Consider the following 27,497-nt stretch of genomic DNA (forward strand, 5'->3'; position numbering starts at 1 on the left):
TTTGGACTCATCAGACCAAAGGACAGATTTCCACCAGTCTAATGTTCATTGCTCGTGTTTCTTGCCCCAAGCAAGTCTCTTCTTCTTATTGGTGTCTTTTAGTAGTGATTTCTTTGCAGCAAATCGACCAGGAAGGCCTGATTCATACCCTCTGAACAGTTGATGTTGAGATGTGTCTGCTACTTGAACTCTGTGAAGCATTTATTTGGGCTGCAATTTCTGAGGCTGGTAACTCTAATGAACTTATGCTCTGCAGCAGAGGTAACTCTGGCACTCCCTTTCCTGTGGCAGTCCTCATGAGAGCCAGTTTCATCATAGCGCTTGATGGTTTTTGCGACAGCACTTGTAGAAACGTTTAAAGTTCTTGATATTTTCCGGATTGAATGACTTAAAGTAATGATGGACTGCCGTTTCTCTTTGCTGTTTGAGCTGTTGCCATAATACGGACTTTGTCTTTTGACAAATAGGGCTATCTTCTGTATACCACCCCTACCTTGTCACAACACAACTGATTGGCTCAAACGCATTAAGAAGGAAAGAAATTCCACAAATTCACTTTTAACAAGGCACACCTGTTAATTGAAATGCATTCCAGGTGAATACCTCATGAAGCTGGTTAAGAGAATGCCAAGAGTGTGCACGCTGTCTTCAAGGCAAAGGGTGGCTACTTTGAAGAATCTCAAATATAAAATATATTTAGATTTGTTTAACACTTTTTTGGTTACGACATGATTCCATATGTGTCATTTCATAGTTTTGATGTCTTCTGCTTTATTCTACAATGTAGAAAATAGTAAAAATAAAGAAAAACCTTTGAATGAGTAGGTGTGTCCAAACTTTTGACTGGTACTGTACATAGTTACCAAATTTGAATAACAATGTTTTCTGTGGACATACAACTAGTTGACCCCCAAGTATCATTTCACACATTATACACGTGGATATTTGTACCTTTTAAAGATGTGAATAAACATATTTCTTATAGTTGTCAAAAACTTGATTACTGAGAATTAAACAGCTGAAAATATGTCCCACCCATCACCTGTGTGTTGATTCAAAGGCAATTTTAACATGGTACTGTAAAGGTAGAGCACCAAAAACATCAATAAAACACAGGGTTTGTTGAGACACTGACAAAGACATCATATCAAGATGTCTTGTTAACTGAGCGCCTTCTCAAACATTCACTGTGGAACTCATTTTTGTTGCTTTAAATTGAATTCCTTTCACCTTCCTCTGTAACCTGGCTGGGTATCCAAGAAATTATGTTAGCTACAAAGTCCCCCTCATGTTTTTCATGCATCATTTTTTTCATCCCTCCTCCACTGCACTGGTTTTCAGACAAAGTAGCTTATAAACGACAGTGTAATATCCTGACAGTTCTCTTGATAGAAACATCGCAAAATAATCAATTTTAGAAACACACACTTGCTATCTTATCTCCCTGGTTTAAACCAATAATGGAGACAGAGAATAGAAGGGGATAGAATTGTGTGTCATTGTCCTAAACCACTAAGCTGACCACAGTCACATTTAGTAGGCCTACCAGTGCTTCCAGTCAATTGTGTGTGGTTGGGTTGTGATGGAAAGCAGTCTCCCAGTCTTCCTGTTCATCCAGTCCCCCCATATTACAACAGTGCCTGTGTTTTCTATCCTCATTTCATCCCCTTGTGCTGTAATACTATTTCCAATATTTATTTTACTGTATTATTTATTTTGAAAGCTGTTAAAATAGCTTTCCATACCACCTAACCCCTTTCTGCATCAGAGGTAGTTTGTGTTGTCCTGAATTGTGATGCTTTTTATCCAAAACAAGGCTGTGAGAGTGTGAAAATATGCAGGATGTGGGTTAACTGCTGCTATCAATAAGCTATAGCTGCATTACATAAGTGGATTGCTTTGTGACCGTGAACAACACCAGACTCATAAGTCAGGGGTGAGAGATCCTTTTCACATTTTAATGTCCCTGTAATGGTGACCTTAAATTCCTGACTTGCGTTAATTATTTATATGATGATCCACTATGAAATTTCCCATGTGGGACAGATAATTATGCAAAAAGTCAAATAATTAGCTTTTCCCATGTGCATTTACATCCACAGCAGCAGGCCATACAAATATAATTCCATTGGCAGTAGGCTATACCCATTCTAATCATATCTTTATTATTTAAAAACATAAACTGACAAACTTGAAACTAATACAAAATATTGCACTATGGGGATCTTTTTGAAACCCCACAATATACAGTATGTGAAATAATAGCACTCATGCTTTACACAGTGCTGCAGTGGTATCCCTGTCATGTTAATGCAATGACACACACGGCAGGATGTACAGCCTTTTAAAAACATTAGGAGAGCATCATAACAAACAATCAAGGAAATGTTCCTTACAAGCCAGAATGTTGAATAAATTAAGTTTGAATTTATTCTACCGGTTGCCTGTGTCGTTGGTCCTTCAGCTGCTTGGAATTTGAGGCAAATATCTAGACTTTTTAGTGTGCTGGTACTGAAGTTGAAATTTCTATCACCTGGCACATGTACAAAACCATGTAAACACCTGTTATCATGCATACATCACGTGCATGTACTTCGGTCTTGTGCACATGCCTTTGTTCATGAGCAAACATCTTGATTGCCACACACAGACCTGCGTTTTGAATTTGGTTTAATAATACGTCCCTGGATATTCTGTCTCAAATGTCGACCAGCTGAAGGACCAACATCACTCACAATCGGCAGATTAAGTTGAAATATAAATTGTACTCAACATTCGTGACAGACAAGGGAAGTGTAGGTTTTTGTCTATGTAAATGTGCGTGGCGTTGAAGGCATCACCACGTTTCGTGACTAACATGGTTGCATGTCAACAAGCCTTGGCACCCGACACTCAAGTAGGCACCTTGGAACAWTATCCTCAGAGGCTACAGCATCATTTCAGGCAGCATCCGGAATGCTTGAAAAATGAATTTATTCAGTAAATTAGAATCACAGGGAGTGTCAGTTGTTGGCTACTTGTATTAGAGTATGTATTCGCGTCAATTAAGGGATCAGGTGAATAGATCAAGATGATCCACAATCTGAGGATTATTACATTTCTCATGGCTACCGGTTCAAAAGAAAGTCTTTAGCCTAATGGGAGAAAGACTTGGTCATGCATCTTTTCAAGCACAATGACAACAGGTCTTGGTGGTGTTGGCAGCCGTACATTAACGTAAGAGACATTATTGCTCACGTTAGCTGTTCATTCACAACAATAGACAGCAGTTCACACAACCGCTGGACGGTTTTGATCTCTTCTGTAAAGAAGCACGTGTCGCAGTGTCGAACACCTCCCGAATACCATCCTTCGTTTTAGCAGAACACTCCAAATAGTCATATGCACCAATGCGCATGGCCATGGCGCGCCCATCCTCTGTTTTCACTGGTTCCTGTTTCATTCTGGACAGCTCGCTCCTAACATTCTCGTCGTTGCGCAAGTCTCTTTTGTTGGCAACTAAAATAATGGGCACGTTGGGACAAAAGTGCTTTACCTCTGGCACCCATTTCTCGGGGATGTTTTCGAGGGAGTCCGGACTGTCCACGGAAAAGCACATCAGGATGACATCAGTGTCCGGATAGGACAGCGGGCGAAGGCGATCGTAGTCCTCTTGTCCAGCCGTGTCCCACAGTGCTAGTTGGACTTGCTTGGTGTCCACTTCAATGTCGGCCACATAGTTGTCAAATACAGTTGGCACATAGACCTCAGGAAACTCGTCTTTGCTGAACACAATCAACAAGCAGGTCTTTCCACAGGCGCCGTCACCGACTACGACCAGCTTTTTTCGTATCTCTGCCATTTGCTGCTCTTAACTGATACTTTCCCGTGATCCTAACTGTTAAACAAATACGACGTATAAACTGTCTGTGTTAGCCAATTAGTTCCGATTCTGGTACGAGCCTGGTTAAACTTCCATGAATGTAGCCGAGTGCGTTTCTCCGCTGGATTAGATATTTCTCGACTATTTGCTCCCTGTCCAGCCACTGAAGCGCTTCCTTTATAAAGAGCATGGGTGCTTTCCTAATATAGCAATCCAATCGGAAGTAGGGCGGTGAGATCATTATTTCGAAAGAAGGAGGTGATTGGATCCCAGACCTGTCTTGTCGGTAGAGGAGGGTCGTACCACGAGGACCATGTCTCGCCCAGACACTGACCTGGGATCAGCTCTATAAAATCAGAGCTCAACTAATTTGGCAATATGATTTTGGGATATTTCATACACCATTAAAAAAAATTCAATAAATGTTTCATAATTCATAATCAAATTCATGAAAAAACATTTGACCTGGGCATATGCCACTAGTTTATCCTCCTGTCAAACACACAGGACTGTCCTAAACTGTAGCCTACAGTGGGCAGAAAAGGTTTCGACCATACTGATACTAAAATATTTCAACTGGCCATCAATTCCCAAGATAACAATTCCATAGGCCACGTTTTTTTTCTTCAGGGCCTTAGCACAGCAGATCTATGCTCCCCATACCCCCCCCCTCATTTACATAGAGATAGTAGCATTGGAACGTGTGTCTTCGTCGGTTTTAGTTACACCTATAGAATTATAACAATCATTGTCATATTCATTAACCATCATGAAAAATATTGATCAGCATTTACTGAAAGGACTCCCTAGAATACTTTTATTGATACGGATAAATCATGCACATGCTACCACGTGTCAATAATTGAGCATTTATGAGTGGGTATTATTTTATATTGTATTATAATTGCAAATAGCGGGTTTAATTAACGTACTATGCGCGGGTCTAGTTAACGTACAATATGCATAATAGGCTGCAGGGAGGGCACTAGCGTGATATAGTCAAACTCCTGTATATTGCATGTTCAATCCCAAATCATTAAAACACCGATCTCCACGGATACAAAACAATATACATTTATACCCCTCACATTTTGTACAAGCATCGCTCTTCTACCGAAAAGACAGCGCGTGAGTATCTTCTAAATGTCTATAATGCGATGTTGTACGTATTCTCACAATTTTCAACGTGGATTATTGCTGTGGTCGTTGAGTATTTCCCCCTTTTGTTTAGCGGGTAAGGCCCCTCTGGAACTTGGAGGGGGGCCATGTTGTTAGTGAGTGTGTAGTTACCCAGCAGCAATGGTGTTTTGTTAATGCAGCACACCAGACGGCATTTGTATGGTTCGCACGGTTAAAAACGTTTGATTACAACTGTTCAGCGGCGTGTGAACAACGGAGAGCTATGCTTTTATTGTATGCACTTATTTAACTACAATAGCTAGCTAGTAATTTTTTGGGGTATTTATTTATTTTTATTATCAAACTGAAAAGGTAAGAGGCCTTCCTTAATCTGCCTAGCTAGCCATGGTAGCATCAACAAATCTAGTTATCTGGCTAGCTAGTTAAGTTAGTTCATTTAACAAATTCAACATTGACGCAGGATTTGCAAGTGAACTGTTAACGCTAGCTAGCTAACTTGGCTTCTGTCAGTATAGCTAGCTAGCTAACTAACGTCAGGTAGCTAACCGCTAATGATAGCTAGCTAACGTAGTTCACGAACGGTTGTTTTCCAGTGAACTGGCCCGTTGTCCTGAACAGAGAAATCGTTAAATATCTCTATGTTAAGTTGCCAGGAAACGTTAGTTGGCGAATGTATACATTTCGCATGATAACTAACATTCAGACAAGTTTTTTTTTTTAACTAGCCAAACTAATCCAACGAACTACAGTACGTTAACTAGCTAGCTACATGCTGCCTGTAATATTTCGAAACACACCCGACACCGAAGAGTTGAGCACTCAGTGGGCAGACATTCATTGTTCGATTGGCTACGCTAACAAGTTATTTAGCAAGCTAGCTAATTTAGCTAGGCTAGATGGAGAGCTAGTTAACGTTATCCATCTAACGTTACCTAACACTGTTTTGATTATTATCAAGAGATTGGTTTCCACAATGTCGCTAGCTAGTTAAATTTGGCCATGTTAGCGATTGATGTTACCTAGTTTGGCTAAGAAGGCCAAATTGCGTATTACACGGACTTTCGGACACTGAATATTTATTAGTTTATGTTAGCTAGCTAGCAACGAGCTCAAGTTTATTAATGTAATAGCTAGCTTAACTAGCAAGCTAGGTAGCCAAGTCAAAGGAAGGGCAGGTAACGTCCCCAGAGAAGATTATGTTACCTTATATTGACACTAGCTGCTAGTGCTTTATGCTGAAGTTCTACAGACCTTTCAGTGTGTCAATTTACAAATGTTATTGTAACTTATGAAACAAAGCAAGGAAACTCTGTTGGGTACCAAAGAAAGACTGTGTATATGTGTGTGGTTGGTTCAATAAGCATGCATGGGGGATCCCTAATAAATACAAATACATTCAATATCAGAAAACTCAGGCTAATGTATATACATGATGTTTGATAAGTGCTATCCATATCCAATGTAAAGCAACTCTACTCACACATGTTCTGTTATTTCCCCTTCCAAAGGTTTCCCCGTGGAATGAGCGTTCCATGCAGCATCCTAGGTATGAATGACGTGGCCTGGCAGGAGACACGAGGCGGGATGCTGCACACAAACGGTGCTCCTGAAGCCGGGGGCGTCAGAGTTCACGGAGGGGGATCCCTGGCCGCCATAGGGGTTGCAGGTCAGGGTCCCGGAGGGCCACACCGTCTGCAGGGACCCAACCCCATCCCAGGCACCCCACAGCCTCCACTAAGTGGGCGCTCTCAGGATGATGCTACAGTGGGCTACTTCTTCCAGAGGCAGCCTGGGGAGCAGCTGGGAGGTTGCACCTCCAGCAAGCACCGTTGGCCCACTGGAGACGGCAACCACGTTGACCAGGTACAATGATTTTGCCAGAGCCAAACTACTTGGCTACAAGCTTCTTGTTTGATAATGGTAAAATATTTGAAAGAAGCAGATCTTATACTTTCTAGAAACTACTTTACCACAACAGAGACCCTTGCTGTTTCAGTCCAGAGCATGACATAAATTGCACCAGCCAAAGATTTCCCACTCTTTAGAAAGCCACARTTGCTTCTGTTTCATAGAAATTACTTTCAACAAATATTCATTGTAGAAAGCATTAGCCTGTCAAATATCCTAGTGGTTCATTCTAATGGCTTGTTAAACTAATTTTCAAAGTTGCACACGAAAGTTTTAAGGATATGTTCCATTCCCAGTAAACACCCAGCCTGTTGACAACAACAACTGACTTGGGAAGTGTGTGTGTCTGTGTAAAGAGGAAGGGGGGGGGGGTCTCTGTCAGTGATCTCTATCTAAGGATAGAATTCAGATTTGTAACTCATCCTATGCTTTAACAACACATACAGTAGTAAGATTTTTATACCTTTTTAGTGAACATGGTAATTTATTTAGACTCATAATGTCTTTGTTGTATAGGACAACCTCGCAAGTGTGGCTGGAGTTTGCGTCAATTTGTGTTCCTCCAATTTCAATATGATGTCCAGAACTAGCTTACCATGAATGTGGATACCATTTTTGCCAGGTTGAATTGTGTATATGCTCTAACTGACTGAAGCCAAATTATTATTTTTTATCAGGTTCGAACTGTGGATGAGATGAACTATGGTTTTCAAGCCCTTGCTTTGGAGTCCAGGGGCATGGGTGAGGTAGGTTGAGATCCACCACAACATCTCACGTTTCCTCCCTTTAAAACTAGGATAGATTCTGTGCTACATCTTCCATTGTAGTTTCCCACGGTGACCCAGAATGTCGAGAATGTCCAAGTAGCCATTTTGCCTTCTCTTTACAGCTCCTGCCAGCAAAAAAACTGTGGGATTCGGATGACTTGTCCAAGGATGGAAGGAAAGGGATGCTCCTTGGAGAGGAATGGAGGGAGAATGCTTGGGGATCTTCTCGTGAGTGGTTTTCTATGCCTCTGCTGGCTTGTCTGTTTCTTTTACCCTCAGGGTTTTTTGAGAACCTATTTTATTTTTATCAACCCCTTGGCTCCCCCATATGCATACATTCTTAGAGGCACTATGCAGAAATCGCTCCGCCATTTCCTGGCTGCTAAAATTCTAATAGTTATCATAATTTCAGTTTTTATGTGACTAAACAGTGTGCTTTAGTGTAGAGCAGGGTGCCCCAACTGTCGTCGGATGGTTTAATCCCCCCCCAGGTTTTCTGAGCACAAACTAAAATCTCAATATACGGTAGATATATAGTGTGTGTGGAATTTTTATTGTTGGACATAAAATACTAAAACTAAAAAACACCAGGAAATTAGCTCCAAGTGATTTTTAAATCAAGAAATCTGTTCCCAAGTATTCCCCACGCATAATAAAGAGATATGACATGATCATATACAAATGTAAGCAAGGTTGAGATTGTTTTAGTCAAATATATCTGTTTGTGCTTTTTGTGGTCAATTTGCAGTCTACAAATGATTTGAAATTATGTTCTGACCATCTGCTCAAGAAAAAAATTGGGCTGCGGCTGAATCTAGTTCATTATTCCTGGTGTAGAGCATCATTGTACCATCTAAATTGCTGTAAAATATATTTTTTGAAGCTGGTGTACAAGTGAAAAAGARGCAAAAGCAAAACTTAAGAGCGGAAGCATAGAAATGGAAAACATTGACCAGCTCTACCGCTTCTTAGTCCTGCTTTCAATGAYAATGACAGATCTATAACACACATATCTATGTGAGTTTGGTCAGTCGCCCAAAAAGTGTCATTTCAGCTTTAACTTCTTGGATTTAATGTCTGTTTAGGGGATCCGCATGGTTCTGGTACTGGTTCCGACTGACATTTTTGTGGACACTAGATCCAATTGGCTGGTTCCTACTGACACCGTAGTATATTTGAGCCGGTGTTAAGTAGGATGTGAAATCTGAAACCACTTGAAGCTGTGATGGCCCTCCTACCATTTCTTTCGCTCTTCCGACTGTCCAACTCCTGGCTGAACCCTATGTCACAACCAATGGCAAAGCACATGCCTGCAATCCTTAGATCATAGCACAGCAGGAGAGCGTGGCTTCATCGCTGTAGCACATTGATATCGATTTATAGCCATTAATCTCAAAATTCATAGATAAAAATATAAGTAAAAAAAGAGCATAGTTTGTTTGTCAGACTGATAAGATTAATATGAGATGAAAGGCTAGTTCCTATCAAGTTCAGGTAGCCAAGCTACAGCTCTGTGAGACGTGCACAGCGACGTTTTGATCAAAAGACCTTTAGAATATATGCCCCCAAAAATTCTATCATTAAACATACAAATATGAATTTTACAGTTATAAGGAAGGTGAAATCTTATAGTTGGTCACTTTATTATTTGATTATCCTACACCGAACAAAAATATAAATGCAACATGCAAAAATTTCAAGGATTTTACATATAAGGAAATCGGTCAATTGAAATTAATTAATTAGGACCTAATCTATGTATTTCACATGACTGGGGAATACAGACAATGCATTCGTTAGTCACATACCTTCAAAAAAAATATGGCTGTGGATCAGAAGCGGTGAGTATCTGGTGTCACCACCATTTGCCTCATGCAGTGCGACACAAACTCTATGCAAAGGKGTTATCAGGCTGTGGATTGTTGTCCCACTTCTCTTAAATGGCTGTGCGAAGTTACTGGATGTTGTAGGAACACGTCAATCCAGAGCATCCCAAGCATTCTTAATGGGTGACATGTCTGGTGAGTGCAGGCCATGGAAGAACTGTGACATTTTCAACTTCCAGGAATTGTGTACAGATCCTTGCAACTTGGGGCTGTGCGTTGTCATGTTGAAACATGAGGTGATGGCGGTGGATGAATGGCACGACAATGGGCCTCATGATTTTGTCACAGTATCTCTGCATTCAAATTGTCATTGATAAAATGCAATTGTGTTCATTGTCCTTGGCTTATGCCTGCCRATACCATAGTCCCACCGCCACCATGGTGCACTCTGTTCACAACGTTGACATCAGTAAACCACTTGCCCAGGCGACACCATATAGGTGGTCTGTGGTTATGAGACCTGTTGGATGTACTTCCAAATTCTCTAAAACTAAGTTGGAGGCGGCTTATAGTAGAGAAATTAACATTAAATTCTCTGGCAACAGCTCTTGTAGACATTCCTGCAGGATGCATCTGCCCGGTACAGTTGATATCGGGTTTCATCCGTGAAGAGCACACTTCTCCATTGTGGCAATCAAAGGTGCGCATTTGTCGGTTGCGACGCCGCTCTGCAGTCAGGTTAAGACCCTGGTGAGGACGACAAGCATGCAGATGAGCTTCCCTACTATTCTTCACTTGTGCAAACCCATAGTTTCATCAGCTGTCCGGGTGACTGGTCTCAGACGATCCTGCAGGTGAATAAGCCGGATGTGGAGGTCCTGGGCTGGCGTGGTCACACGTGGTCTGCGGTTGTGAGGCCGGTTGGATGTACTGCCAAATTCTCTAAAACGACATGGGAGATGGCTTATGGTAGACAAATGAACATTACATTATCTGGCAACAGCTCTGGTGGACATTCCTGTAATCAGCATGCCAGTTGCACACTCCCTCAAATCTAGAGACTGGCATTGTGTTGTGCGACAACTTCACATTTTAGAGTGGCCTTTTATTTCCCCCAGCACATGGTGTAATGATCATGCTGTTTAATCAGCTTGATATGTTGATATGCCACACCTGTGTGGTGGGTGGATGGATTGTCTTGGCAAAGGAGAAATGCTCACTAACAGGGACGTAAGCAAATATGTGCACAAAATTTGAGAGAGAATAAGCTTTTTGTCATGAAACTCGGGACCAACTGTTTACATGTTGCATTTTATATTTAAAAAGCATACTAGTATTCATACTAGTATTATTCATAGTTATAGAATAGGAAATATGTAAAATATTTTGTATTTTTACTGTGTACTTGAGCTTGTCCTCAAAAGTGACTACGCCTCAGCAATGTCMAACTATTTTTACCAAAAAGGTGAGATTTTAACCTTTTTCTTTAAGTATGCAGCATTACTAAACTCAGCAAAAAAAGAAATGTCCTCTCACTGTCAACTGCGTTTATTTTCAGCATACTTAACATGTGTAAATATTTGTATGAACATAACAAGATTCAACAACTGAGACATAAAGACATTAAGTACTGCAGTGCATCTCCTCATGAACTGCACCAGATTTGCCAGTTCTTGCATCAGATTAGCCAGTTCTTGCTGTGAGATGTTACCCCACTCTTCCACCAAGGCACCTGCAAGTTCCCGGACATTTCTGGGGGGAATGGCCCTAGCCCTCACCCTCCGATCCAACAGGTCCAAGACGTGCTCAATGGGATTGAGATCCGGGCAACAACGTCGCCTATGTGCACAAACCCACCCGTCGCTGGACCAGACAGGACTGGCAAAATGTGCTCTTCTCTGACGAGTCGCGGTTTTGTCCCGTCCCCCCCCGGTGAGTCGGATTTGCGTTTATCATCGAAGGAATGAGCGTTACACCGAGGCCTGTACTCTGGAGCGGGATCGATTTGAAGGTGGAGGGTCCGTCATGGTCTGGGGCAGTGTGTCACAGCATCATCGGACTGCGCTTGTTGAGATTGCCTGCAATGACAACGCTGTGGTTACAGGGAAGACATCCTGCTCCCTCATGTGGTACCCTTCCTGCAGGCTCATTCTGACATGACCCTCCAGCATGACAATGCCACCAGCCATACTGCTCGTTCTGTGCGTGATTTCCTGCAGGACAGGAATGTCAGTGTTCTGCCATMGCCAGTGAAGAGCACTTTTTGCCAGTCTGGTCCAGCGACGGAGGGTTTGTGCCCCTAGGCGACGTTGTTGCCTGTGATGTCTGGTGAGGACCTGCCTTACAACAGGCCTACGAGCCCTCAGTCCAGCCTCTCTCAGCCTATTGCGCACAGTCTGAGCACTACTGGAGGGATTGTGCATTCCTGGGGTAACTCAGGCAGTTGTTGTTGCCATCCTGTACCTGTCCCGCAGGTGTGATGTTGGGATGTACCGATCCTGTGCAGGTGTTGTTACACGTAGTCTGCCACTGCGAGGACAATCAGCTGTCTGTCCTATCTCCCTGTAGCGCTGTCTTAGGCGTCTCGCAGTACGGACATTGCAATTTATTGCCCTGGCCACATCTGCAGTCCTCATGCCTAAGGCACCTTGCAGCATGCCTATGGCACATTCACGCAGATGAGCAGGGACCCTGGGCATCTTTCTTTTGGTGTTTTTCAGAGTCGGTAGAAAGGCCTCTTTAGTGTCCTAAGTTTTCATAACTGTGATCTTAATTGCCTACRGTCTGTAAGCTGTTWGTGTCTTAACGGCCGTTCCACAGGTGCATGTTCATTAATTGTTTATGGTTCATTTAACAAGCATGGAAACAGTGTTTAAACCCTTTACAATGAAGATCTGTTTAGTTATTTGGATTTTTACGAATTATCTTTGAAAGACAGGGTCCTGAAAACGGGATGTTTCTTTTTTGCAGAGTTTAGTTTTTGTTTATGGCCCTCTCATGATGAATAATTACGTTTGGGGATTACGTTTAGTTACGCTTGAGTTACTTGTTTTATAAAATTCTATTTGCTCAGAATTAATGGTGCATTTAACAAAATGGCCAATTCAACCCAAAATCAAAGTTTCCTTCTATGCATAAAGGCATAGCGTAACATTTTAGTGCGTGGAGTTAATACATAGTTGAACTGGTACCGTGAAGACCATGCAAATAGCTCTTTTTTTTTTATCTGCTGAAACTCCTTTTCTCTTTGAGAAAGGACAATCTCCATGTCTCACCTTCCTGGCTGTCTATTCTTTTCCTCTGATGAGCAGATCACTCGGTGTCCCAACCAATCATGGTGCAGCGACGACCCGGACAGGGTTTCCATGGGAACGGCGACGCCACCTCCGTGCTGTCCCCTCGCTCCGAGGGCGGAGGCCTGGGCGTGAGCATGGTGGAGTACGTCCTGAGCTCCTCCCCCGGGGACAAGATGGATGGCCGCTACAGGAATGGTGGCTACGTAAGTCTTTCTGCCAAGGTCTCTTTCGCTCTCTGCCCTTTACGCCAATCCACTCAGAACCAACAGAAGATCTATATCGGCTTCAGTAGTGATACAAAAATTGTCAGGTCTAGAGTTATTCCAGAAATGCAACATCAAGTTGTCTTATTGCTTAGGACCTAGCCTCTTGTTCTCCGATGGAGCGTTGCGTCTGTTTGGAGGAACAAGCCTTCTGAATGTTTGATTTATTTTTGCTTTTGTAGGGTGGCGGGGACGCTGACCCGGACGGGAGGGAGAAAGGTAACGCCCAAGACCAGACGTCCCCGTTTGAAGAGGACAAGAGCCCAGAAATGAAAGTGGGAGAGGAGAGTGACACGGCCAAGGCCAATGGGAGAGGCCTGCTCAATGGCATGGACAGAGACTGCAAAGACTTCAAGTATGGGCCATTTTTAGTTGTTATTGGGGGGTGAATGGGGGACCATGAAATAATCATTGAGATATATATTTTATTTACCAATCTGTCACTGCACATAGAGCCCTTTTTGGGAAATGAAAGTTATTTGAATTATGCAGATAAGACATTTMAATCCTTTCGCTTCGAAGAGCAACCGATTTTAAGGCAGTCTGAGACTTTGCAGGGAGATAGTTGTGAACAAAGCCTCAAAGACCATATCGTCACATGTACTGCGCCCGTCGCCCCCCCCCCCCTTCTTCAGCCAGCCCCACCCCAGGAAGTCGCCAGGCCTCCCCCACCGAGGCGGTGGAGAGGATGGGCCCCGGCCAGGCCGGGCTGGAGATGATGGTCCAGCACCAGCAGCACCAGCATCAGCAGCACCAACACCACCTCCAGCACCAGACCATGCAGCCCCAGAGCAAGCCCCAGCAGCAGGAGGACTTCCAGAATCAGGAGGCCCAGAACATGGGCAACATGGAGCAGCAGCAGGGTGTGGAGTCACTCCAGTTCGACTACGCCGGCAACCAGATCCAGGTAGACTCCTCCGGCACCCCTGTCGGCCTGTTTGACTACAACTCCCAGCAGCAGGTGGGTTGAACCAGGAAGTAGTAACGAGGGACTACATTTCTCTCTGGTGCATAGATTGATGTAAACCTGTCACTTTTTGGTGATATGAGCCGTTTTGATCTCCAATAGACCTTGAGATCTGAAGGAACAATGTTTTTMGGGTGGGGGTCTGTGTCCTATCAATCATTGACTGAGCACAGAAAGTTAAATGTGTTGAACTTATTAGGAAAGAAGTAATGTTGCAGTAGTTTCTTACAATTCATGAACATGTTAGGGTTTGTTTCTTCTTCGTCCTTGTCAATCATTGGTTCATTGATGATATTAGCATTATGACTATCTTTAATTAAATAATTCAAAAACCTTTATTAATGCAATTGCAGACAGAAGTTGACAAACAGGAACATAGCACYCATGTTTCTGAGTAAGTTCTGCATCAAACAAAAGGTCTCAAGTTGTTTTTTTAAACCAAAGTCCCGCCTTAGTGATGTCACTGACTACGTCATTACCTTTTTACTCCTGAGACCAAAACCCTGCATCCATAGCTATACAAACATAGAGTTTCAGTGTTTATCTAAAAGCTAGGCAATAAATGTTCCCTCCCCAAAGTTGATTTATTGTGGAATGTCTGAGTCGTCTCTTATCTCCCACACTCCCCTGCAGAGTTCTGTCTGTCACACATTATGAGAGAGAGAGCAAACAACTGTGGAACAATTCTAAAACTATATAATGAATATATATATATATTGTTAATCTGTAGTCAAGGGTCTTATAACCCCTCCCCTTCTATTAATAAAACATAAGCATAATCAATTATTCTAATACATAAAACATTTTGGTACAATCCTTTTCATGACCCTTGGTGAACCCGACAAACATAATGCATCAGTGATTCTTATTTCCTACAACTTTCTGAAGAAGTACGGCCTGTTTCTGTGTACCTCTGTGTTGTGTAGCCAGTTAGCATGACTTTAATGTCTGCATAATCTAGTGGCTTTCCCAAAAAAAAAACACAATTTAAATGTTGACTGCAAAGTAGGTCTACCTTACAGAATGATATCATAAGGATTTGTATCAATCGATTTGCAAACACCGCTGCAGAAACACTGCTAGCCAAACACAACTCTCTTATATATATTTTTTTAACATTTATTTTATTTAACCAGGTAGGCTAGTTGAGAAGTTCTCATTTGCAATTGCGACCTGGCCAAGATAAAGCAAACCAGTGCGACACAAACAACACCACAGAGTTACAAATGGAATAAACAAACATACAGTCAATAACCCAATAGAGAAGTGCACAGTGTGAGAATTTGCGGTAAAATAAGGGAGGTAGGCAATAAATAGGCCATAGTGAAATATACCTGCTGGAGCGCGTGCAACAGGTGGGTGCTGCTATTGTGAATTAAAGGAGAACGTGAAAATTAACCTGGGTGAAAAGAAARAGGGAAAATCCTAAACCTGGAAATGGAATTTGGCAATAATATCTTAAGCTTTCCTGGTTGCGAAAATTAWAATTCGCCCAATTTTAAATTTGTTACAAAACAAGCAATTTATAGTGTAGAGAATCATTGTACCATATAAATCTCTGAAATATGTTTCCAATAACCAAAAATCTTGTTTGAAGCTGGTGTACATAACAAAGTAAAAGATTCAAACTTAAGAACGGGAAGAATAGAAATGGCGCACATGGAACATATACTAGATATGTTCCATGTGCGCCATTTCTATTCTTCCCGTTCTTAAGTTTGAATCTTTTACTTTGTTATGTACACCAGCTTCAAACAAGATTTAATGAGAATGACAGATCTATAACTCACTTTTCTATGTTTCCACTCGCCCAAAAAGTTACATACTCTAACTTTAAACCCAGACCAAGGAGTCCACCCCCCCCACCCCAGGACAATAGTTTTTGTTTATTGTGGTTTGGAAAGTTAGGAATATTGAGATTGATCAAATGTGTATGACTTTTTTTCTCTGAAAATAGGCAAACTTTTGCATGTTTCTGTGGAAGTAGTTTGTCACCTTTTGGGGTCCTTACTAGTTTGCTTCCCTGTCCCTGAGAGTAGTGGAAGCTTGGGTATTAATGTGTCTAACTTGTTCTGTTTGTTGTCCAGTTGTTCCAGAGGTCCAACCATCTGACTGTCCAGCAGCTCACTGCYGCCCAGCAGCAACAGTATGCCCTGGCTGCTGCCCAGCAACAACACCTTGGTAAGTTCTAGATGTTCTACCCTGTCTGCTGCCCAGCAACAATACAAGCACCCCCTAAATTATGATTGTAGTTTTGATTACTATATACAGTAATGTACTATGGATTTATTCATTATTCACTATTTGGCTCCAAACTGCACACACGCATATTGGGTAGTATTACGTATTATTGGTGTAGTATTACGTCTGAATTACGTAAAAATGTCCCGAATGCCGTACTTTAAAAAATGAAGTTTAATTTAATTGTGGTTTTGACGGCAATTTGATATCGGGTGATGTGTTATTCGATATGGACACACTGCTAACTGGAGGTTTTCTTCAGCCGGCCTTGCTCCCGCGTTCGTGCCAAACCCATACATCATCAACACTGGACCCCCCGGAACCGACCCCTACACCGCTGCTGGACTGGCCGCAGCAGCTACACTTGCCGGTTAGCACACACACACACACGAACTGTATTCATACATAGCACCTCTTTCACTCTGAGTGGGTACTGTCATCAAAATCTGCTTTACTGCTACGTGAGTATCATCTTCTGTATAAAATTCAATTGAATTGCAAGTTCATACCACAGGTTTGGTAGTAGTAACTGATGACTCCCTTCCCTTAGGGCCTACAGTGGTTCCTCCCCAGTACTATGGTGTTCCTTGGGGCGTGTACCCTGCCAACCTCTTCCAGCAACAGGCTGCCAGTCACAACGCTAACCAGCAGGGATCCAATCAGGGACCGGGGCCAGGACAGCAACAGGTAGGCATTTCACCAATTAACAGCAGCTAACTAGAGAATGAATTTAAGAGTTAAGCGTTATAGCCGAAGGTGTATTGGAAGTGAACATGATTTATCTTGTACATTTTCCCTCTCGGATGACTCAAGTCATTTTAAGTGCGGTTGTGGTGTAACCCCTTGATCTTCTCTCTCTCTCTCCAGGTGATGCGCCCTGGGAACAACCAGCGCCCTCTCACCCCTGGTCAGGGCCAGCAGAGCCAGCAGGAGTCCCTGGCAGCAGCTGCCGCCGCCAACCCTGCCCTCGCCTACGCTGGTATGCCAGGTCAGTGACGGAGTAGTGTTAGTTGAGCACACACYGGTTTTTACCTACATGTACAAATTACCTCCACTAACCGGTGCCCCCGCACATTGACTCTGTACCTGTACCCCCTGGTATATAGCCTTGCTATTGTTATTTTACTGCTGCTCATTATTTATTTGTTTTTTCTTTATTGCAATGTTGGTTAAGGGCTTGTAAGTAAGCATTTCACTGTAAGGTATTTGGCGCGTGTGTATTCGGCGCAAATACAATTTTATTTGAACACTACTGAGCCAAACCAAGCTCTACTGAGCAGACCTGGTTAAGCAGCCACATAATTGCAGGAACAAAGGACAATGTCAAAAGAGAATATCCGAGCAGGCAGCGTTTGGTTTGGGTCGGCGCGGTAGTGTGAAAAGTATAACACAGCCAGTCGCGTACACGTCTGGAGTTTACCCAAGGGGTGAGAGGTGAAGAGTAGCATTTGAATATATTATACTGGCTCTCAGCATTATGTGCATCTATGCCACTCTTGAAGCCTTCCAAGGCATGTTGTGGTTTCCCTTTAGCCCCTTCCAGCAGGCTTAACAGGTCTGTGTAGTGTTTTAGTGGGGGGGGGGGTAATTTGATATGAAAGCTTGTCTCATATTCCCTCTGGAATAGGTTTGTGTACATACTCTTTCAAACTGCCTTTCCCTTCTGATTCTGGTGCAGTAAGATACCATTTCTTCAGCCCTTTTGTAGACCACACGCAACTTCATAGACCAAACACACACTCGCCAGGCTGGTTTTCACAGTGTGTTTCCCCTCAGTTTGTCTGTCTCCTGCCCACCCAGGTTACCAGATGCTGGCCCCCGCCGCTTACTACGACCAGAACGGAACCCTGGTGATGGCCCCTGGGGCCCGCGGTGGTCTGGGAGGGCCCGTCCGCCTGGTCCAAACCCCGCTCCTCATCAACCCACAGGCCGCAGCGCAGGCTGGTGAGTACCACGGGTTGTCTGGCCCAGTGTTCTCCTAATGTTTGTGGGAAATTGTGTTTTTGGAGGCGGCTTAGCAGCTAGTGGAATGAGTGCCATGTTGATAGTGTGAACACAATATTACTGTACTTTACTTGTGAAAGTTGACCAAGGCTTTATAATCGAATCTCAATCTTACAATGACGTGAATTAATTGCTCATACGACAGGGCTATCCAGCAGTTTTAATAGTGCTCACCCCACCCCATGTCCTCTCCAAATAAGCACCACACTGAACCGTGGTGACCTGGTTTTTCTTTCCATCCCTCTTTCTCCCCTCTCTATATATAGCGGCTGCGGCGTCAGCGTCCGGCTCGGGCAACAACATGTCAGGCCCCCAGCCCAACGGCCTGTACCGCTCCATGTCCCAACCCCAGCAGCAGCCCCAGCAGCAGCAGAACCAGGGCCTACCCTCCAGCTCCTTCTACGGCTCTGGGTCGGTGCCGGCCAGCTCCCAGAGCAGCTCCCTGTTCTCCCACACCTCCCAGGCTCCACCGCCCACCTCGTCTCTAGGGTTCAGCGGTGCCGGCGGCTCCCTGGGCCTGGGCTCGGCGCTCGGAGGCTTCGGCTCCTCAGGTTAGTGGAGAAGGAACCTTCAGGTTCATTGTACATATGGCAAAAAGCATACATAAGATGTGATGTCATGCACTCTTGACAATTAATTACATTTTCCAAAGATTCTGTACCCCCCTCTTTGGATGCCCTGCTGTCCTCTTTTCTCTCCCGTCTCCTTATTTCCCCGTCTTCATCTCTCTCTCCCATAGTGTCGAGCTCCACCAGCAGCAGTGTCTCTCGCCGCGACTCCCTGCTGGCCAACTCGGACCTGTACAAGCGTGGAGGTGGTAGCAGCCTCACCCCCATTGGTCAGCCCTTCTACAACAGCCTGGGCTACTCCTCGCCCAGTCCCATTGGCCTAACACCGGGCCACTCCCCCCTCACACCCCCACCCTCTCTGCCCTCCTCTCACGGCTCCTCCTCCAGCCTTCACCTGGGTAAGACCAGGTGTAATAAAGATATGTTGGAGAGCATAGACATGAACATAAGATGGGCAGGCAGATAGAAAACTTGTGTATCGCTGCATGAAGTTGTCGCCGCCACCCTGCCATTGTAATTCAGTCACTCTTCAAAAGATGGAATGGTTTTGCAACATATGGAGATATGTCTCTCTCTCACATATAATCTGTCTACTTAACTTAACACCACTCTAAGTCGATGGCTAGACACGCATAGAAATAGTGACCAGAGGGGGAATTACCATTCAAGCTACGTACCGAGGGTCGAAATTCTATTTCTATGGCAACACCCCCCTCATCCTTTGTTCCCTCCTGGTATTCCCAACCTCCAGGCGGCCTGACGAACGGTAGCGGGCGCTATATCTCGGCGGCACCCGGCGCTGAGGCCAAGTACCGCAGTGCGGGGGGCACCTCCAGCCTGTTCAGCTCCAGCAGCCAGCTGTTCCCGCCGTCTCGGCCCCGCTACAGCCGCTCAGACGTCATGCCCAGCGGGCGCAGTCGCCTGCTGGAGGACTTCCGCAACAACCGCTTCCCCAACCTGCAGCTGCGTGATCTGCCCGGCCACATGGTGGAGTTCTCCCAGGACCAGCACGGCTCCAGGTGGGTGACGAATAGATGCACGGCTGAATGGACACACAGTCTCTCTCACGTACACAAGCTCACTCACATAAATTGAACATGCATTTTCTCACGCCGCACGCACACACAGTGGTACACAGACACTCACACATCCTCTGCTGCATATTATGCCCTCCAATCATGCTGTTGAAAAACAACACTTATCACTATAATGCTCGGTTGTTCTTAACTCCTCTTCCTCCTTTTCTATCTCTTGTCCCCCTGTCCCCCCCGTGTCCAGGTTCATCCAGCAGAAGCTGGAGAGGGCCACCCCAGCAGAGAGACAGATGGTGTTTGGGGAGATCCTGCAAGCAGCCTATCAGCTGATGACTGACGTGTTTGGCAACTACGTCATCCAGAAGTTCTTTGAGGTGGGAACTGTGGTCAAAGTTGTCGGGTTAGATTCAATGCCACTCTGGATACTTGTGATATCATTGGATCATACCATACCAACTGTTAGTGTGCTTTCAACCAGTACGTGTCTGATAATTCGATTTTTTTACTGTCACCAATATTGCAGATTGTGTCGTATTTTTTTCAGGTTCAATATTAATCGTGTGTCTTAACTACTTTAGTTGGATACACTTGTACGGTTATCTGGATAAGAGCATTTGTCTTAAATGACTGGACATTATATAATGCAAACAATCAAAACCAACAAACTTTCAAGTCGCTGTCATTTTGCGTCGTAATTGAAGTATTGTTTGTCTCTGCAGTTTGGCAGTGCGGATCAGAAGCTGGCTCTGGCCACGCGTATCCGCGGCCACGTGCTGCCCCTGGCCCTGCAGATGTATGGCTGCCGGGTCATCCAGAAGGCCCTGGAGTCTATCTCCTCTGACCAGCAGGTAATTGTAAGTGGGATCTTCACTTCTCATTAGATGTATTTTATTGCTTCTAGGATGCATCCCAAATGGCATCCTATTCCCTTTTCTAGTGCACTATTTTTGACCGTGACGTAGCCCTAGGGTTATCAGTTGCTGTCTTCTGATAAGTTGACTCTCCGGTAAGCATGGTGGATGGACAGAAACCTGTGTAATATGATCCTGTGACCTTTTCAGTCCACTTTGAAAAGCCTTAAGCTTCTTTGAAATTGCCCTTGACGTTAAGGACTATGGTAGAAATTAGATTGTTATCAATGAGCCGTTAGAAGGAAGAGAATGGATGTATATACCGTAGAAGCAGAATGTGACTCAATTTCTATGTGAATGACCTAGACGGGTTGAAAATGGATAGATGGATGTGACAGAGGGATGGATAGATTACTCCTCTCCCTCTCTATCCCCTTCCTCAGAGTGACATCGTACGAGAACTGGACGGTCACGTGCTGAAGTGTGTGAAGGATCAGAACGGGAACCATGTGGTGCAGAAGTGTATCGAGTGTGTCCAGCCCCAGGCCCTGCAGTTCATCATCGACGCCTTCCAGGGCCAGGTGAGAGCCCATTCAATAGGGCACGCAATGGGAAAAACSTTTTGTAACAGAAAATGAGAGATTCTGTTGGCAACAATTGAATAGGTTTTTTTTGCTGACGTTTACTGACACGGCCATATTCAATGGGTGTTGTGCGTTTGTAAATTCATTAGTAATTCTGTGCGCTGGCACACTCAGACGAGAGTGCTCTGAAATCGGAGTACATAGCCAGAGTGAATTTACAAACGCACCCCTAGTTATGGGTGTAGCTAGGCTCGTGTTCAGCAGGGCACTCCGCAGCAACACTTTTTACAACTGGAAACTAAAATCTGTTATTTTTGGACCAGCTCCAATAGCAGTACCTGCCGGTTTCAGAAAAATCTTAATCTATTGAAAATGACCCAGACACAGTAGAAATGTTTTCTCCTTAGGATTCAATGTATGGACTGGCCCTTTTCAAGTTTATTATTATTTATTTTTTTGTAACAAATTTTCACATATCGACATGGAGTGCCAGTTAATGACAACATACTCTACGCTTTAACAATGTTCTGCTTAATTCCATTTATCTGAAGCGTTACTTTATTTTCCACTTATCTAGACCCGAGGGATCCTGCCACCCATTTTGTTGAGGTGTGCTGTCTGTCTCTTCCCTGCAGGTGTTTGTGCTGTCCACCCACCCTTACGGCTGCAGGGTGATTCAGAGGATCCTGGAGCACTGCACCCAGGAGCAGACCCTGCCCATCCTGGAGGAGCTGCACCAGCACTCTGAGCAGCTCGGCCAGGTAAGTGCAGCCAGTTAAGCCCCTGGTCTCCTCATAACTAGGCCCAAGTCGCCCAGATACAGACAATGTAATGCTTTGTGGTTGTTAATGTGATGAGCTGTGTGTGTGTGTTGTAGTTCTTGTGACGTTTTCATTGTTAGTGTTGCTGTGTAGCCTGGGTTGTGTTCATTAGGGCACGAAAGGTTGACGGAAAACAAAAATGTCTGATTTCTCTTTGGACAAGTCCCGGCAGTCCCTCCCTGTTTCAGTAGGTTTTCTTCCCTTTGGTGCCTAACGAACATGACTGTGAGCCCTGTCAGTTAACGTTAATGATAGATGAGGATAAGTGTATGAATGCTGTCAATGATTTCTACCTCTGACCTATGTTAATTTTATCCCCCTCCCCCCACTTATTCCATCTAGAAATATCAAGGCGTTTCATTGGAGATGACACCCAAAACATATTATACAGTGTCCAGCGACGCACTGTTTAAGGTCAGAGCAATTCGCCTCCCTCCCATGCGGACGTTGTCCTCGTGTCACCTCCCTCCCCTCTCTCTCTTTCTCTCTCAACAACCAGTGTGCTTTAACACAGTAAAGGCCTTTTTACCGTCACTAAACTCTCTATCCCTCTTTTGCAGGCCTCTTTCCTCTAAACTCACAGAGCACGCCTCTTCCTCCCTCGCCTCTTTTTTTCTCCTTCCTTCGCTTCTAAACAATCTGTTCTGTCACGTAGAGGATACACAGCACCCCACTTCTCGGCTCTCTCTGTTTAGATAATCCCTCTCTTAGGTCACGGGCGCCTCCTGATTCTTCCTCGTTCCCCCTCCCTCCCTCCTGCTCTCTTCTCTTCCTTCTCTGATGTTTAATCCTCACTGCTTGGTAGAAAGACTCCCTAAGTCGAGAGCATTTGTTTTGCCACAATTTGGACCCCCCCCAACATTGACATGGATTGTCCGATAGGCTTTGAACTCAACTGTGGGTTCTTGGAACTTAGGGGTAAAGTCCATCAGACCATGTAGAGCAATTATGCCAAATGATGGGGGAGGTTTGTAAATCAATCTAATTTGCATTAAATCAAATAGGGGGTGGGGGGCATGATACTCATGGGTGATTCTCCAAGAAACCAGGACAAAACATGTACTTTAAAAAATATATATGTTGACTTTATATTTGACATTTGTATCTTAAAGCATTATTGAGAAATAATGAATTGATGTTGTAACATTTTGGCCTTTATCTGTTTTCTTGAGGAATTGTCATTTAAGATTGTCAAATGTTGGCACTATTGATGTTATTATCTGGTCAGGTGAGTTTCAGTGTCTGTCTTCCTGCACAGTTTTAGGTGTATTGGGTTATTGTCCCTCACTACCATATCGGTCTTATCAGCAATCCCTGAAGGGACAAAGATGCTGCTGTTTGCTCGTGGACCTGTATAGGCCTGTGTCCCATACGAATCACTAGCCTCTCTCTGGTCTTTGGACCTTAATCTGTGGTGATGATGTGGTGCTATTGATACAATTCTGCGGGGGTGTCATAGTAGATTTCTGTCAAAAGAAAATCTGTCTCAACTGTCTGTAAATGATTGAATCCATAGTGGGGGTGAACTAAATGCTGTTACAAGATTATGTAATTGATTGTTTTCCTTTGTGGGGAATGGGAAACGTGATCCCACACACGCTCACTGTCTTCTGTTTCCATCGCCCTCTGCAGGATCAGTACGGCAACTACGTCATCCAGCACGTCCTGGAGCACGGCAGACCTGAAGATAAGAGCAAAATTGTGGCAGAGGTCCGCGGAAAAGTGCTCCTCCTGAGCCAGCACAAATTTGCAAGGTAAGGCAAAACCCTTTCGTTCTCCCATTACTAATCACAGGGCTGTCTTCATTTTATATACAGTTTCGTAGCTGGTGGGAGTGAGATCCATGGAGACGTGCTTTTCCTTTATTTCCTTCCAGCCATTACAATGAGGCCATTTTTAAAGTGACACTAGTCCACTGAGTGAGACGAGTCACATTCTGAGACTTCTAGGGGCGGTTTTCAATGTAGATTCTCCAGTGAGTTGGTTTTTAGTTCAGGGCTAGGCTGACTGTCCAGGAGACCGGCCCATGTAGCCTCTCGTCTCTCCTTCAGTAACGTGGTGGAGAAGTGCGTGATCCACTCGTCCCGTGCCGAGCGGGCCCTGCTGATTGACGAGGTGTGCTGCCAGAAGGACGGCCCCCACAGCGCCCTGTACACCATGATGAAGGACCAGTATGCCAACTACGTGGTGCAGCGGATGATTGACATGGCCGAGCCCGCCCAGCGCAAGATCATCATGCACAAGGTGGGTTGCCATATACCATCGTCTCTGAGGTGAATTCATTAGTGCAATACGTTTCACAACGGGAAACATTTTGCTACGAAAATTAGTGTATCTCATTGGAGAAGTTCAGGTTAGTCCCTTTCCCGTTTTGGCCTGTTTGCTTGGCTTTGGTTCCTAGTGAGCACATCCCACGTCTCCTATTGCCTGTTCATTTAAATCAGAATAGTTTAAGCCAGGTTCATTTATTGTCATACAACCAAAGGTTGGCGTTTTTGGGTACAGCATGGTTAGGATACTCTGACGTTGTTCTAATTGTTAGCCATAGGAGTCTCTCCTAATCGCGTGCTGTGTGAAGTCCTGTATTATGTGGAATGTTAACCAGACTGCTGTCCCATCATTTTTAATGTTTTAGTATCCTTCAATGGCAAACTTTTTAAGTGGAAGGCAGACTGCTTTGTTTTTAAAATTAAAACGAGAACAACGTTTAAGCCTCATTGGTCCAGTCCCACCATAAATGGTATAATTCATCTTTGCTCTCTGCTCCCCCAGATCCGGCCCCACATCGCCACCCTGCGCAAGTACACCTACGGCAAGCACATCCTGGCCAAGCTAGAGAAATACTACATGAAGAGTAGCACTGACCTGGGGCCAATCGGAGGGCCCACCAACGGCCTCATGTAGTCCTGCTTTCTGTGTCCACTGACTAAAGACCAGAGTAGGAGCTGCCCCCCTCACCTTATTTCTAGTTATGTAAAGAGGTGCTCCTGAGCCATCAGGGCTGACCTTTGACACCCTCTGATGAATTACCAAAAAGATTTAAACGTCACCTGTGAAATGCTGTGACATCTGACCCTGCCACTCTAATGCTACCCTCKGCTCTTGTTCCCTACGTGGCCACCATGGAGGGTAGCAGACAGTTTTGCAGGCAATCTCTTGGGTAAAGCACAGCCCCCCCCCAATTTGTTTATGATGTAACTGACTGGTTTTTCTTATATAATCCTGTACATTTAGTTTTTTTTACCTTGTAAATTCTCTGTAGAAAAAAAAGAAGAACTGCATTTGCTGATAATGTACAATTCTTACAATTACACCAGCAAGTGACTTTATAAGGCCGAACTTGAGTGATCCTTTTAAACAATTTTTCATTTGTTTTTGTACCCAGACTTACTACTACTATCAGCTGTTATAATTAAAAGCCAGGTGTTTAAATATATATATATATATATATATATATAATTATCTTTCTACTACCACAAAACGATCCCAATGCCAAAGCAGCTGATGGATCCATTTCTACTTCTTGCACTGCATAGTATGGATAGATTATGAAACCCATCTGTCCCACTGACGATTACTATGTCTCTCGTGCCAATGAGTTAGTCATCCACTGGTCTCTACTTGAACACCTACAATGCTTTGTGCTTCATTTTTAGTGGAGTTTCATCCACTTGCCGGCTTGTGATCGCCTCGGTATCATTTTTTTTTTTGCCTCTGTTTTCCCACAGACTGGCCTACTCTCGCTCTCACACGGTTTGCTTGATTTAACTAGTCAGCTCCGGGCGACGAATGGCATGGTTATTCAACAGTGCACATATGCTGTTGCATCCGTAAGCAGTGATTCCACTAAATCCCACCTATATGGTCTTACTTTTTATTTTATTTTTTTCCCTCGCAGATCACTCAATGGCTGCTTGGGGGCTTACGGCAGACACGGGTAGCGTGGACGTTTATTCTCTTTCAGAAGCAGAGCACAAGGTTGGGTTGTATAGTGGAAGTTAAACTTGGTTGTAATCTTTACATTAAATGACCGTAGCGGGGCGTGTGTGTGGGGGGGGGGGTTAAGCATAGGCATGCTGTAACAGGTTTTTAATAACTTGACTGATTTCTTTATCATGTTTTGTGGAACATCTATCTGTCTTGTAGTTTTGAGATGAACACTGCCCTAGAAGCGGTATCTTTATGTACTGAATATTCATCTCTTGCGTAGAAATAGTTTAGCAAAAATGTATAGCATCTTTGTGTATGAGTAAATATTAAATGGTTGCTTTTTTGGCTAGGGTGCTTGGGGTAAGTTTTTATTTAATATTTTTTTTTGAAGTGGCTCATCCCAAGTATGTAAAGTGGAGGGTAGAATTGGGAATGAAATTAGGAAAAATAACAGGATGGTTTTATGCGAGACCGACCGTCATGAGGTTGTTTTAATTTAGATATTCCTATATATAAAAATAWAAAAWAAATCTGGTTTGAATATTCAAGTGAATTAGGTGGGGAGAGTAGTGGGGCCATCTAAAAAGCTATACAACTCCTCTGTGACGCTAGTAGTAATGGCTTTTGCTTCATATGAATAATTGTAGTATATGTGCAGTTGATAAGTGTGTAAGTTTAATTGACAAAAGTCTAGTTGTGGTGTTTTGACAGGCCTTGATAAATTGGTAGTGATGCTTTTTTATTTCGTCTGTACAGTTGTACATTTGTAAACGTTGATGCTGTAAATGGATGTCTTTTACACTTTGGGGGAAAAATTGCCTAAATGTGCATTTTGATGTATGTGTGTGTATATTCATCACTCCTTTCCCCTCAAATATAATGTATACAGTTTTATTTGATCAAGCGTTATTTTAAAACAATCTTTTTATGGCTTCTCGATCTGACATGGTTTTGTTTTAAATCTGTTATGAGAAAGGTCGGCCTCGTTTTGTATGCGGAGCTTTATAACGTCTCCTGTTTATATTGTCTTTCTGACGTGTGACAGTTTTAAAGGAACACCAATGCTCTGTACCTAAAATGAGGCTGCTTCTGGTCCCCTCTGCTGCCATGGAAACTTCACAGGATATGACAGAATTATTTTTGTACAGAAGAGTGCTGTATTTTGGAACAGCTACTACCTTGTAAGCAAAAGAAATGTAAGATATTGTCAATTATATAAATATGAACATATGAGTTTTGTCACACTGTCAAAGTCTTGTACATTTTCAGGTGGCCTTATGTACATTTCCAGACGTTTAGATGAAGAAAAAAAGACTCATTTTTTGGAAGCAGAATTGTGACTGTATGATTAAACCGTTCTAACATTTGATAATTTATTTCTGTGCCTTTTTTTTTATTTTAAATTTTATATCTTCTTTTAGGAAGTTGGTGTGC

The 27,497-nt window shown here is 43.6% G+C and overlaps 2 protein-coding genes across 11 annotated transcripts; one reads left to right on the forward strand and one right to left on the reverse strand.

Moving 5' to 3' along the window:
* Positions 1-2,144: 2,144 nt before the first annotated feature.
* LOC111954411 (rho-related GTP-binding protein RhoB) lies at positions 2,145-4,047 on the reverse strand. Its single transcript, XM_023974147.3, has one exon. It carries the CDS (start codon positions 3,839-3,841, stop codon positions 3,251-3,253), a length of 591 nt encoding a protein of 196 aa, XP_023829915.1. The 5' UTR covers positions 3,842-4,047; the 3' UTR covers positions 2,145-3,250.
* Positions 4,048-4,578: 531 nt separating this feature from the next.
* Positions 4,579-26,574, forward strand: LOC111954597 (pumilio homolog 2). 10 transcript variants are annotated; one of them, XM_023974452.3, is made up of 23 exons: positions 4,579-4,990; positions 6,511-6,865; positions 7,588-7,656; positions 7,800-7,905; positions 12,815-13,002; positions 13,245-13,417; positions 13,702-13,969; positions 16,117-16,210; positions 16,533-16,640; positions 16,821-16,957; positions 17,138-17,258; positions 18,047-18,214; positions 18,541-18,825; positions 19,014-19,241; positions 19,595-19,862; positions 20,122-20,251; positions 20,597-20,731; positions 21,172-21,309; positions 21,948-22,073; positions 22,476-22,547; positions 23,766-23,887; positions 24,185-24,377; positions 24,906-26,574. In XM_023974452.3, exons 1-23 carry the CDS (start codon positions 4,881-4,883, stop codon positions 25,035-25,037), a joined length of 3,726 nt encoding a protein of 1,241 aa, XP_023830220.1. In that variant the 5' UTR covers positions 4,579-4,880; the 3' UTR covers positions 25,038-26,574. The 10 variants fall into 10 exon arrangements, with proteins under 10 accessions (XP_023830220.1, XP_023830221.1, XP_023830222.1 ...); XM_023974448.3 differs by having other exon boundaries at positions 4,580-4,990; positions 13,702-14,023; XM_023974449.3 differs by having other exon boundaries at positions 4,580-4,990; positions 13,702-14,023; positions 20,597-20,725.
* Positions 26,575-27,497: the final 923 nt, after the last annotated feature.

This window comes from Salvelinus sp. IW2-2015, linkage group LG28 (genome assembly GCF_002910315.2).
Source record: "Salvelinus sp. IW2-2015 linkage group LG28, ASM291031v2, whole genome shotgun sequence".
NCBI lineage: Eukaryota > Metazoa > Chordata > Actinopteri > Salmoniformes > Salmonidae > Salvelinus > Salvelinus sp. IW2-2015.

What these genes read in the sequence shown, in the direction of transcription:
- LOC111954411 (XM_023974147.3), bottom strand. Translation starts at nt 3,841, where the DNA reads ATGGCAGAGATACGAAAAAAGCTGGTCGTAGTCGGTGACGGCGCCTGT.